General features: G+C 35.8%; 1 protein-coding gene across 6 annotated transcripts in view; it reads left to right on the forward strand.

Moving 5' to 3' along the window:
• The window catches only part of LOC122527954 (calcium-activated potassium channel slowpoke), a 137,288-nt gene that overhangs the window by 102,547 nt on the left and 20,061 nt on the right, over positions 1-14,680 (forward strand). For 3 of the 6 annotated variants that reach the window (XM_043652575.1, XM_043652578.1, XM_043652576.1), the window contains exons 12-15: positions 854-930; positions 5,816-5,884; positions 8,952-9,002; positions 12,996-13,016. In XM_043652575.1, coding sequence (XP_043508510.1) covers positions 854-930; positions 5,816-5,884; positions 8,952-9,002; positions 12,996-13,016 — 218 coding nt within the window. Of the gene's footprint in view, positions 1-853; positions 931-1,630; positions 1,667-5,815; positions 5,885-8,951; positions 9,003-12,995; positions 13,017-14,680 lie in introns of all 6 variants that reach the window. The other 3 variants (XM_043652579.1, XM_043652580.1, XM_043652581.1) reach the window with 2 other exon arrangements.

The following is a 14,680-nucleotide window of genomic DNA, read 5'->3' on the forward strand; positions in this document are numbered from 1 at the left end:
TTTTCGTTTTTTGGGGGGTAAAAAAAAAAAAAAAAAAATAGAAAAAAATCATCAGATTTTGAAATCCGTGGTTCATGCGATAAAGGTATATCCGATGAAGATCTCCCCCAAATTTCAAGTCAATCGGTCAACTAAAACGTGAGATATCCCGTCAGCCAGTTTAAAAAATATGGATTTGAGAAAGACACACTTGAAGTTTCTGTTACACGTTGTACAAAAATATTTATACTTACAATCAATCGGGCAGTACAAAAAATAAAATATTATAAAGTAATAACAATATAATAATTAATATTTTTTTTAAATAATAATATAAATAATAGTAATATAATAGTAATATAATAATGTAATATTAATATAATAATTAATATATATTTAAATAATAATATAATATTATAAAATAAAATATTTTTTGAGAAAAACACATTTTGTACAAAAATATTCATAACTTACGTCGCGAGCAGTACACCGTTTCCTTTAAACATCTATAACTTTGCTAATTTCACGAATTCAGACAAATCCTTTCACACGGGCATTCTCGAAAGCACATACTTTGAGAAAATGTAAAAGAAAAAATCGATTTTTTAAAAGCTGGATTATCAGAATAACTTTACTAGTCGCCAAAGGGAGAGCGAGCATTTTCAGTAGTGTTAGTAAACGATATGTCGGACGCCCCAAGATTTACTTCAATCACGCGGCGTGCCGACAGATATTCGAAAGTAACACGAACGACAGATCAAATCGTAGACAATTTCGACGATGTGAACGATTAGCTTGTACGAACCAAACCGACGAAGCTTCCCCCCTCAAGTCATTTCAGCGTTCAACTAACCGTTGCAAATGTGTTTTCCAGGGCGTGGTTCTATTGCAAAGCATGCCACGAGGATATAAAAGACGAAACTCTGATCAAGAAGTGCAAGTGCAAAAATTGTAAGTCTTTCTAGTCTAGTGATAACCCTTATACTACCGAAATAATTCTCTCTATTCTCGCTCTGAATATTCTCTGCTATCGAATTTCTTACTAACCGGGATTCCGTTCTGTCGAACGTTACTCCCTTCGCATCTAATTATATATAATATACGTATATAATGATAGTAACGATACTAATAATAATAACAATGATATTTAACATTTATATAACTCTGTAGAGCGCGCGAAACGTTCGCCGAGTATTACGAATATTGCGAATCACACACAACGACATTCTTCGATCTTAGCTTCCACGAAGGAGATCAGTTGTCAGCTGTGTCAGGATCGGGACACAGCTAAGGAATTTTCGTGTGACTCGCAACGAAGAAAAAAAAAAAAAAAGAAAAAAAAGAAAAAAAAGAACCAAACTGAAAAGAAAAAAAGAAAAAAAAAACAAAGACTACAAACGAAACGTGAGAGATTTCTTAACGACTTTCTTTTACATGTAAGAGACTAACGTTGTAAGACCAGACGGATCACACACAGGAAAAAAAAAGCTCTCTCTCTCTCTCTCTCTCTGCCCGTGATTCTCCTTCGACCCTTTCCTCTTCTTTCTTTTTCTCTTGTGTCCCTTCTGCCACTGAAAGCCGTAGCAGTAATTACCGCGACAATTAACGAAGTGACATGGTTGTGACCATCCTCTTGTGATATATGATCTAGTGGGGCAGCAGCAGCGCTCCTGGGGCCGGGACTTAGGTAACGTCTCATACTCGCTCGCTTAGATCTTTACTACTCTCGTTTATAACTATCACCTTTATGTCTTCCTTTATCTCTTCCCATCGTTTTTTTCACCCCCCTCTCCCCCCCCTCTATTTTTGTTCTTTCTCGATTCTTCTCCCGTTTGTTTCTGTTCATCTTCTTTGTTATTAAACTCCCGTCACTCTTTCGTGACTTCTTTTTGTCGATTCAACGTTAACACATTAACGACCGTCGACGTTTGCTTCCTCGCGAGGCGCAACGTGCCTCTAATGCGAGAAAATTTCAAGCAGCTTTCGTGACGTAAATCGTAGAATAACACGATCAAGTTTATCCGTTTGTCAAATTCCGACGATATAATACTGACGAAAGAAAATTTGTCACGATGGAACGGGTGTGTTCACCAGCATCTTTTAACGTCTCGATGAAACACTCTCTGTCTCTCTCTCTCTCTTTCTCTTTCTCTTTCTCTTTCTCTTTCTCTTTCTCGGTCAGGAATGTGTTAACAGGGAAGAACCGTCGAGATCTTTTGATTTGATTTTCTTGTACCGATCACTACGATCACTTTCTGTCACGTTTGTTTCTTTCTCCTGTGGTTTACTTATTTTTCACTTGGTTTTAACATCGACGCGTTTGTCGATTCTTCGTCCCCTCCCCCTCGTCACCCGCCCCCTCTCTCTTTTTCTCTGTCTCTATGATCATTGCCTCTTTGCATATTTCTGTCTTTTTTGTGTCTTAATTATGTGTACATATGCCTTCGAGTTTTTTAACCATTATCTTGCATATATATATATATATATACGTATATGCATATGCATATGTAAATATATATATATATATATATACGCCAAGACGATGGTGATGATGATTATGACGATGACAATGGCGATGAGATGATTGCACCTTTAAATCCTCCTCATTCAGAGACACTGCGTTCGACGCGATTGCGATGCCAACAGTTGGGTATTCATTCGTTTTTCACGGTTCTCCGTGTGTTTCCGATTTCTCTCTATCTCTCTCTCTCTCTCTGTTTCTCACACACAAACACGTATTCTCTCTCTCTTTCTCTTTCTCTCTTTCTCTCTGATCCGTTGCGAAAGCTCGGTATTCTATTAGACGGATAGATTCTTCGTGACGAAACGGTTTGGTTTTCCGACGAGCGACGCCCACCGTTGGTTTTCCACGCTTTTTTTCGAGTGTTGTTCTTCCGATCAATGAAAATTTTGTTGATCAATTGATCACATGTCGAATCGCACTTTTTTTTTTTCCGTTTCGTCAGTCGAGTAGCGTGACGTGAAAAATGAAATACCACTGACATACACACACGTGATATGTAACCTCCCTCCCCCGCCCCCCTTTTTATAGTTCTGTCAGTTGGCGCATGTCCACCTGGCCAGTCGAGGAAATTTAGTCTGCACTCTAGTGTGTGCCCTTCTCGCTCGCCTTGCATGCATGATTAGTTTCCGATTCGAATACTACTTTACGCCTTGATGATACGACAGCTTCGTATACCAAAAGAAAAAANAAAAAAAAAAAAAAAAAAAAAAAAAAAAAAAAAAAAAAAAAATTCACTCGCTCTCTATTTTCTCTGTCTCTGTTTCTCTCTCTGTCTCTGTCTCTCTCTCTCTCTCTCTCTGTCTGTCAATATATCCTCCAATTTCGTCTCTCTCCCCCCGCCCCCTTCTGTCTTTTTCTCTTTTCTGTCTGTCTGTCTCTTTCTGTACTGTCTCTCTCTATCTGTTTTTGTCTCTCTTTTTAATAACTCTCTGCTCTCTTCGATTATTCGCTATCGCTATTTTACCTAAGAAAAAGATTTAAAAAAAAAAAAGAAAAAAATAAAAAAAACGAAACTCTCCTCTCTTCGATCGTGTGAGAACTTTCAATGTGCCAGCTGTCACTGATGAAACTCTGTCGGTCGGTAGGTTCAGTCGATCGTGAATCATAATCTTCTGCGCACACTGCCTCGATCATTATCGTTAACCGACGTGCGTCTCGCTCTCGATGAAAGCGACTTCCTGAATGGGGTATTTCTCGCTGATAATTCTGGTAATAATTTATCCAACAAACCTCACGTTTATACAGCAACGTAACTTAAGCAGATCGATAATCTCGTTGTAAAAAAAAAAAAAAAAAAAAAAAAAAAAGAAAAAAAGACATAGAAAAAAAGAAGAAAACTAATCTTGCAAGAGTTCCACTTGTTCACATAATGTCACACAATGTACCATCACTCACACGTAACCATTCAGTTCATCTGATCCGTACGAAAGGTCTGTACAAGATTCAATCCCCTCCATCATGCTAAGTCTTAAACCCTGGGCAATCAACGTTTTCTCTCTCTTTTTTTTTCTTTTTTTTTTTTTTTCATTAAATTCTTTTCGTTGTCCGACTTTTTGGTCTCTCGACTATATCGTTGTTTGGAAAGTTTGAGGATCGGGAAAAGATACATCGGAGGTAAACAACGTTTCAGGAGCTTTCTAGTAGTTTATTTTTGTACAGCCCTGTTTGGTATCCTTTATCCTGGCTACGTAGGTAAATCCATCGTGGTAATTCCAAAGAGATTTGCTGACGATAACGTGATGCTCATACGTGAGGGTGAATATCTCCGGTTACTGATTTGACAATCGAAACTGTGCAACACCAAAGTGTGCATGTTACTATCCTCACGTATGAATCTGTAAATTATAACTATATAAATAGGTAATAGAATATATATATATTGCAGGACATATATATTTGCAGTACACTGTGTTTTTGTCAACGTGTTCTGCTACCAGAATGAGAAGTTGAGAGAAAAGTTGTATTAAAAACTGACAAGTTTACGAATAGGGAAACTCTTTCAAATCAAATTCGGTTTAACTCCAATCACTCTTCATTGATACCGAAATTTTAGAATCTTTTTTTCACGATGCACACACTTTTGAATTTTCGATTATACACAGATGCAAAAATTTTAGAATTTTCTTTTATAAAATACACATTTTTGAATTTTCAATTATATACAGATGCAAAAATTTTAGAATTTTCTTTTATAAAGTACACACTTTTAAATTTTCAAATTATATATAGATACAAAAATTTTAGAATCTTTCATGATATACACACTTTTGAATTTTCGATTATATACAGGTACAAAAATTTTAGAAATACTTCTTTCATAAAATACGCACTTTTAAATTTTCGATTATACACGGATACAAAAATTTTAGAAATATTTCTTTCATAAAATACGCACTTTTGAATTTTCGATTATACACAGATACAAAAATTTTAGAAATACTTTTTTCATAAAATACGCACTTTAGAATTTTCGATTATACACAGATACAAAAATTTTAGAAATATTTCTTTCATAAAATACGCACTTTTGAATTTTCGATTATACACAGATACAAAAATTTTAGAAATACTTTTTTCATAAAATACGCACTTTAGAATTTTCGATTATACACAGATACAAAAATTTTAGAAATATTTCTTTCATAAAATACGCACTTTTGAATTTTCGATTATACACAGATACAAAAATTTTAGAAATACTTCTTTCATAAAATACACACTTTTGAATTTTCAATTATACACAGATACAAAAATTTTAGAAATACTTCTTTCATAAAACACAGACTTTTGAATTTCAAATTGCAAAAGAATCAGAGTTGATTATGTTGGGACGTGTCAGACACGGCACGACTCTTATTCTACTTGCGCTCGCCTCTGTGCAGCAGAGACTGCGTCTGACACGGTACGGTTCGGCGACTATTCTACTTACAATCACGCGACGTTGAGATGGACCGTTTCTTTTGAACACCGTACCTTTATTAATTATTTATAAACAAAAATTACTTATAAAAATTCAGGACAAGTAATATATTTAAATTAATATTAAAAACCTTGATGTATAACTTTATAAATGAAACTTTCGTTTGATCATTTGGCAGGACACGCTGCCAAAGTGTCGAGCAACACAGTACGATACCTTTGCATATCTAATTTAATCTAATATACATATGGTTATGTCTAGTTCCCAGCCGAGCCCTGTATTTTATAACCGGCGACCTCCTCCCATAACCATTTACCAGTTATTTCAGTAGAATTGTCCCTGGCGTGTTTACTGACAAACATGTGTCCGGGCCGACCGCTCGATTTTTACAGATGTGGGGATGATGATGATGCAGACCGGCATGGTGAAAGGAAACACTGCCTACAGCAGTTACCTCGACGGTACGCGTCTTTGTACCTTCCTTGCCGTCCTGTTCATCCTAATTGCACATCCTTTTGTCGAACCGTGTTCTACAAAATTTTGTCAGAATAATCGTCAAAGAGAATTGCAGATTCGGATCGGTGGGGCAACGTGTCACGGAAAAAACAAAAACAAAAAGAAAAATAAAACGGTTCATTATTCTGACAAATTCTCTCTGTTTGAGTCGAATTTCTAAAAAAAAAAAAAAAAAAAAAAAAAAAAAAAAAAGAAAAAAAGAAAAGTGATAGCTTACTTGTTATAAATATTCAACTTAAAACGACAAACAGCTTGTGTTATTTAGTGTGCAAAAAAAAAAAAAGAAAAAAAAAAATTGACTCAAACAGCTGAGTTCAGTTGACGTTTACGTTTAACCAGGTAAGATGGCGTAAGTGATGCAAACTTTCGAATGCAAGTTTCTCGATGTTTTCAACAGTTAATTCACCGTCACACGATCGGCACTTACTCCACGATACCTGTGTCTGAACGTTCTGTAATTTGACGTCGTTCGATTCGTACTGTTTTCTCGCTGGGCTTTTGCTATAGAGCTAACCTATAATTTGGCGATCATTGTTTCTCGAACAGCCGAGAGCAGCAACGTCGTATCCAAAGCTGGACGAAAAACATCGTTTTTTTACACGTCGTTTTATATGTACAGGATTGCGTTTCCATACGAAATACACACACACACACACACACATATATATATATTTTTTTTCTTTTTGTCGCTTCAGTTCTCACTAAAAGAAGTCGTCGCTTTCGCAGATATGCTAAACATTTTACGCCTAAGCACGTTCTATTCAAGCCGTATATTACTATTCTGTGTCTACACGTTCCTGGCTGTTACGTTTCACTGACTAAAGAAACATTTGCTCGTTTCAAGGCTTGCCAATGACTATCGTTCTTTTCTTTTCTTTTCTTTTTCCTTTTTTACCAGTTGCTCGGTGTGCTTACGTCAAATCTTTCTACGTTTCTCCACCGTCTTTCCCTCAGTTCGCAATTTAGAATGTGAGCGTTTTGCGTTCTATTTTTTTTCTTTTTCCCGAGCAGTTTTTCAGGATTTTCTGACTTCCGGTGATTTACAGATTCTGGTAACGTCGTTCGACGTTCCTTTTCTCGTAGAAAACGTTTTCATTTACTTTATGCAACACTCTACGTAAACTGATTCGCTCTTCTCCTCTTCTCGGGGAATGAATCTTGATTTTCTAACTTCACGATTTTGTTTTCACTGTTTGAATAACTGTTGCGTAACCTGTGCAATTTCTCGAACGGTTGTTACTTTTCGTTTGCAAGCAACATCTCGCGCTTCTTACATCTCGCCGGCGAGCTTCTGTTTGTTTCATCGACAACAACAGGAATTCATTTTACTCGCAGATGCAATTGGTTGCTAATTTCCTTTCGCGCGAAGAATCTGCTAGAAAGACTGCTGTTTCAGAGCTCTACCATCTCGTTCCTTTAATTCGAATTGAAATTCAAAGTTAAATTCAGATTTGACCTTCAAACTCGAATTGAAAAATTAAGTTTGAATGTCAAGCTCGATCAGAAATTTGAACATTGAATTCCAATTCAATTCGGATGTGAGTTCCAAGTTCATGTTCGTAACGTAATGTTTGAAATTCTATCGTTCTTTTCATTCCGAATGAAACGTGTTCTCGTTCTCTCTCACTCGCGAGAGGAACCTCCACTCTACACTCTCTGTTTGACTTCTGCACCGTTCAACCATCATCGACGATCATTCTGCATGCGAAACAAGTTAGAGACAAGAGTTTGTTTCCCGATTAGACAGACTTGATTGGTTTGACGCAATCTTCCTGCGACTGACCACCCCTTGAGAGACACAATTATTTATTATATTTTTCTTTCGCCTACATTTCTCGTCCCCGGATTTTGGGACCAGTCACGATTCTAGAGTAAGCTGTAGACTCTATAAAAGCTTTACTTACTGTTTCGTGTGTGTGTGTGTTTGCGCGTGTGTGTGTACACATTCGTAGAGTATAATGTCAGCAGGATGAAAATGATTTAGAAAATCGGAGGGTAATATCGACGAGTCGTTGCAACGAGCTGGATATACATATTCGAGGCTTGTATAAAACCCTTTGGCTGCCAAAACCTTTTTAATACTAAACGAAAGCGAGTCGTGCCCGCTTAGGTGCATCTGCGTGAGTGTGCACGTGCGTGTGCCTGTGTATATATATATATATAGTACATGTACGTTCATGTACGTACGTTTGCGAAGGGAAAATTTGAAAAAGGGAGAAAAGAAATACGTTGGAGGTACGTACCACGAGTAGGCAAAGTGAATGCCACCGGTGTAAGCACCTTTAGTTCTAAATTTACACGGATGATGATAATCGATGCCCAGGGTTTATCGAACACACCGATTAAAAATACTTCATTCTCCCCTCACATGTTGCGCATATTTGATATATCATTCACTGACATCACAACAATAACGTCGACGTTACTCCGATATTTAATATCCTACAGTCGAATATTCTCTGGAAAGGAAAAAAAAAAAAAAATGTAACAAATAAAATTAAGTACTAAAATTAAGTAGGATGTCATGGTATAGCTTGATCGATTACCAAAAAAAAAAAAAAAAAAAAAAAAAAAAAGAAAAAGAAAACAAAGAAAAACAAACGTAACGAGTGTATCGCCGGCCACTGTGTGTAAACTCAACAATGGTACCCCATACTGTACCTGTACTGTATATTTCTCTCTGTACTCCGGACCGAAACCGATTTCAATGCCGATTGTCACGTTGCCGCCGTTCTAACTGAATAACCTATAAATAACCCAATAATGTGTAAACAAACAAATGTAAAAATAATGCAGTAATATTGTGTGGAACGTAACGGAACGTGAATATTTTTCACAAATATTCGCAACGTGACGAATCGGCGGAGAGTTTTCGGTCGAGCGCGCAAACTCTCCCTCGCCCACGTTTTACCACCCACCCCCAAAACCACCCCCTACGCCCCCCCCCCGTATTTAGGTTCACATTATTTTGGTATAACAACTAACAGCTCTGGTTCTCCTCCCTTCGGGCAGTGGCCACATTCCGGAAAGGCGTGCGAGCTGTTCAAATGGTTGGAAGAGCAAGTATGTATCCCCCCGAATGTAGATTGTCTTCCACGTGTCATTCCCTCTTGTTTCTTTCTTTTCATTTTTTTTTTTTTTTTTTTTTTTTTTTTTTTTTTTTTTTTTTTTCTCTAAATCTGATCTTAGCCTCTCCCCGTCGTTTCGAGCAAGACACGAATGTATTATTACAACACAGCGGAGATTTTGTTCTTATTTTTTTTTTTTTTCCAAATGAGTACGTGCATTCTATTCGGTTTTCGCGGGACCTTTAAATCAATATGACGAGCCGAGCCTGCTATTTATAATTTTAACAGCATTATTATCAATTATATAATTAACAATCATTAATATAGAATATTATTCGAAATTATTTAATTCTAACAGCATTATTATTAATGTATATTATTAATGATTATATAATTAGTAATTATTATATATTATTAATGATTATATAATTAATAATTATTATATATTATTAATGATTATATAATTAATAATTATTAATATACAACATTATGAATATTATTTAATTTTAACAGCATTATTATTAATGTATATTATTAATAATTATATAATTAATAATTATTAATATACAACATTATGAATATTATTCAAAATTATTTAATTTTAACAGCATTATTATTAATGTATATTATTAATAATTATATAATTAATAATTTTTATATATTATTAATGATTATATAATTAATAATTATTACATATTATTAATAATTATTAATATACAATATTGTGAATATTATTCAAAATTATTTAATTTCATTTTAACAACATTATTAATAATATATATTATTAATAATTATATAATTGATGATTATTAATATATAATGTTATGAATGTCATTCAATATTTGCAATGGTCTCGGAATTGCGATTATCGGAATCGCGAAGAATATCATAATTCGGAGAAATATTCGATTTAAAGGTCGATCGCGGAGATCCTCCTCTTAACGCGTTCAGTTCTCCTTGAGAGAAGAATTGAAAAAAAATTGGCAAAGCATACGGTATCGTTGAATATCATTGCCAAACGCCAATTAGAAGAAGGAAATACAAACTGACCAATATTTAAACGTTAAATTCGCCGTAGCCGTAGTTCAGTTCCACAACGAGTTAATTATCGAAGCTTCCTCGCTAAAAATGCAGATGAGTGTTTGAACGTCTCAACAAACGAAATACAGCGCAACGGTTTAAATACGCATAGTTTTCTTGATTTAATCGTGCCTCAAAAGTTAGAGTACATGAATATTATGTCATAGACGTGTTTCGTTGTGCCAATCTATGTGACTTCATCTGAATCTAACACTAAATTGGTTTTTCGAAGTAGACTACTGTTAGTGTTTTGAATTCCTATTGATGTGATGTCTGTCTTTTATTTCTGTTTTTTTTTTTTTTTTATCTTTTCTTATGCAACCAAAATTTACATATATATTTCTATCGATGTCGTTTTGAATGTAGTTCTCTGGAGGTATGTAAGTGTTTCTTTTTTTTTTCGATGGTTATTGTTGTGAGTGAATTATTAAAAGAAAAAAAAAAAATGATAATAAAGAAGGAGGAAACGTCTAACTCGAGCGGGACTTCGCGCAATGTGGTTGCCTTGAGAATCTTTTTTTTTTTTTATTTTTTTCTTTCATTCCTTTTTTTCGACTACTTCCAACTTGATCTTGCATCGGTGTTCAATATATATATATATATATATATTTATATATCTAACTATATCTATTCGACATGTTCTTAGAATACCTTAGAATTAGTGTTCATTTGCGTGGTTTCTTTAATCGTCTTATGGCAGATTCGATATTATTAACATTTTTATCATTGGAGAAGTTGTCCCTCGATGTCCTCGTGTATTTGCTTCTGATTCCTTGAGTGTTCTCGAACGTGTTGTTGCAGATGTTGAACGATCACAGGTGTTTAAATATTTAAGTGTGCAGTACTTATGTGCTTCGAGTTGTTACAGACGACATTTCGGCGAAAAGAAAACGAAGAAGAAAAACGAAAAAAATACCACGTGCTTTTATGTTTTCAGTGTGTCCTAAATTCTTTTCTTTCGAAAATATTTTCAAACACAAACATTTGTTGTCAATTTACGTTTGAGCGAGGAACATCTGGAATACCTGACGAGAAATTATTAAAGTCATTGGAAAAATATTTTCGGTTGATAAATCTTTCAAGTGAAATGTGAAGCTGTTTGTTGCGAAAAGTATCAGATATTCCACTGTTCCGACTGAGACGTAACACTCTGCGCGTTCGAGTTGATTTCAAGTTCAAAATTGGAACATTTCCTTTCTTCTAATTACTCTGTGAAAAAGAAAATTTCGATTACGTTTCTGCTAATCGAATGCTTCGACGATTACCGACGCCATTCAACGTTCATTTCTTTTTTTTTTTTTTCTCGTCACGCGCGAAATTTTTTTTTTTTTACAAATTTCTCTGACGTTGTTATCCCGACATAGTCGAGTGGCAATTTGCTGGAAGTAAATAAGTCTGCGTGATTGCTCCAATGTTCGCGTTAAAAAAAGAAAAAAAAAAAAAAGTGAAAATGTTACCGGGACGTAGTATAAACGGGAGATTAAAAAAAGAAAAAAAAAAAAAGAGTATGTAGAAGGAGGGTAAGAAAAAAATCAATGGATCAGTTTCACTCCGCACCGCTCATCGGAGCCTCAACACACGATCATTCTCACTCTCTTTCTCTCTTTCTCTTTCACCCGTGATTCATCTATGATCCATGCGTGCATATTATATGTAACATCTATTATATATATGTATATCACGAGACATTACACATACGTGAGCACGCAAGCACATCTGAAAAAAAAAAAAAAGAAATAAAAGAACCACTGCGGTGTAATATACAGGGTGTTCATAAAGTCTATTTACAATTTGAAAAATTTATTACAAAGGCAAATGAAAAGACAGATGTGTGAAAATTGCTACAAAATGAGACGTATATGTTTATGTTTTTTTTTGGTCTCATTTAATATGCCTCTATATGGGCATCATTGGTTGCACGAAGCACAAGACGGTACACGATTTCTTGCCATGTTCGCTGTAGCATATCCTCATCAATGATGGCGATAGCATCAGTGATCCTCCTGTTTTAGATTACTGATGTCCCGTACCTTTGTTCGATACACGATATCTTTAACATAACCCCATAGAAAGAAGTCGAGGGGATACCTGGTGAACCAGGTGGCCAGGGAATTGGGCCACCCCTTCCAATCCACCGGTCTGGAAATGTTTCATTTAGGAACTCACGAGCGTGCAGTCCCCAATGTGGTGGTGCAGCATCTTGCTGGAAAATGATGACTGGTTGAAGGTCATGTAGTTGTGGTGCCACGTATTCAGTCAAGAGATCAAGGTAAACGTTTGCAGTAATTGACGTCTCGTCGAAGAAAAAACGGACCAATGACTCGATTGCACTTGATCCCACACCAGACATTCACCTTTGGACTATCTCGCTGAAGTTCCCTAGTCACATGGATGGGTTTTCTGATCCCTAGGTTCTCACATTGTGTATCGCGTATCGAACAAAGATACGAGACATGACTAATCTAAAAGCAGAGGGTCACTGATGACACATTGCCATCATTGATGAGGGCACGCTACAGCGAACATGGCAGGAAATCGATTATCTGCAACTAATGGTGCCCATATAGAGGTGTATATTAAACGAGGTAGAAAAAACTTGAATATATACATCTCATTTTCTAATAATTTCCACTTATCTTCTTTTTTATTTATCTTTGTTATAAATTTTTGAAATTGTAAAGAGACTTTATGGACATCCTGTATATATATGTATATATACACACACACACACACACATATATATATATATACACACACAATCATACATATACGTGGCCGCGAGTACGTGCACACACAAACACATTATTATACACACACCGGAACATGAAGAAAAGATATCTTTAACTAACTTTCTATGTGTCTATCTGTTTGAACTTTCTTCTCTTCTTCGTCCTCTACTTCTACTTAGGTGAAGACTTCTCGTATGCAAGTAAGTCTAATATAGAGCGGGTGTAATGATCAATATTTATGTACATATTATGTATGCATACGTTCACCGCGCGAATCCGTACTGATAAGGCATAGTTCGTAAGAAGGTAGCCTGTACATGGTCACAGAAAAATGAATTACTTCAACATCACGGCCACTGTGATGTGTTTCGTGTTTCACTCGCTCGTTTGATTTCGAAGTTCGTATGTTTTTTATTACGAGCATCGCATCGATTTTTATGCATTGCAGTAACAGATTTTTAAAATTCTCGAGAATTTAAAGGAAGATCCTTGTGCTCTTCAAAATTCTGTGGTTTCATCACACTATGATTGGATATTTTTCAACAAATATTTTCGAGCATAGTTTAATATTGATCATAGTTTAAAATTTTATTGATTTCTCTCTTGTGAAACTTGAACAGCTTTAAAAGATATTAGAATTGTTCGGTTTTTTTCGGAACGTTGTGAAAATTTTAACTTCAACTTTCAGTATTCTTCTCAGCAAATTTCCCAGCATTCTGATCATAGTTTAATATCAGTATTAATACCAATGTTAATATCGATATTAATCTTTCGTAAAAGGTATTACAATTTTGAAAACATTCCCGAATTCGACACGTGCTACGTGCACATAGTGTATCGGCCGAGTCGCTGACAACTATCACATTAATTCGTAATAGTAAACGATCGTTCAAAGAATTGAAGAACAAAGGATTTTCTTTATCTCGTCGCTGTTTGTCAGTAGATTACCCAACATTTCACATCACCTGTCAAATTATCACGTATCGATAAACGTATCGGAACTTGAAGAATCAACGTTTAAACGTTCGCAAGATGAATGATCACACGCGGCAAATGACGATGTGACCTTTTACACGCGCCACTTGAGTTTCCCTCCCACGGTCAAGTTAAGCTTGAAGTTTAGGAGCTTAACGGACGCCAATGGCAAAAGAAAAGTGCTCACAAGATAAAGAGCTGCATTCGATTCGCGAATAGTTTTGCAAACGACGAGTTTCACACTAGCTCTACACCACAATACGATATATATCTCTCCCCCACCCGTTTATCTGACCCACCCCCCAGCCACCCCCTTTTTTTTCGTAAACTCTGCTTCTCGACACGAGTACACACGACTCTCTCTTTCTCTCTCTCTCTCTCTCTCTCTCAGAGTTTCCCCCCCCCCCCCAAAATCTGTCGCACGAGTTTATATTTTTTGAGTCTCACCGACTGCACTTGTAATAATCGAGTAAATATTCACATTATTTCAGAAATTAATTAGTGCATGTTTACGTACCATAGTGATCCGTAGAGGTAGATAGATAGACGATTCATTGTCAGAGGCAATGGACGAAGACGCGTCTTGGAAAGCAATAATGTTTATTCAGTTTATTAGTTGAACGCGGAACGAATGATTCCTCCGTGTCTCGTCGAATTTTCGTTCTTTGCCTTTGGGAATGTTGGCATGAGATGTCAGTATTCGCCTGTGCACAGTGCTTCGTGATTTGATTATACACGTGAACAATGTATAGAAATCACCACTAGTTTAGGCTAACGATAACAACGCGGAGGAGATTCACAGATGTACAGATTGTTCTTTTATATTTTTTTTTTCTTTCTCTCTCTTTCTCTCTCTCTCTCTTTCTCTCTCTCTATCTCTCTCTCTCTC

Source organism: Frieseomelitta varia, unplaced genomic scaffold, assembly GCF_011392965.1.
Source record: "Frieseomelitta varia isolate USP_RPSP 00005682 unplaced genomic scaffold, Fvar_1.2 scaffold_240, whole genome shotgun sequence".
Lineage (NCBI taxonomy): Eukaryota > Metazoa > Arthropoda > Insecta > Hymenoptera > Apidae > Frieseomelitta > Frieseomelitta varia.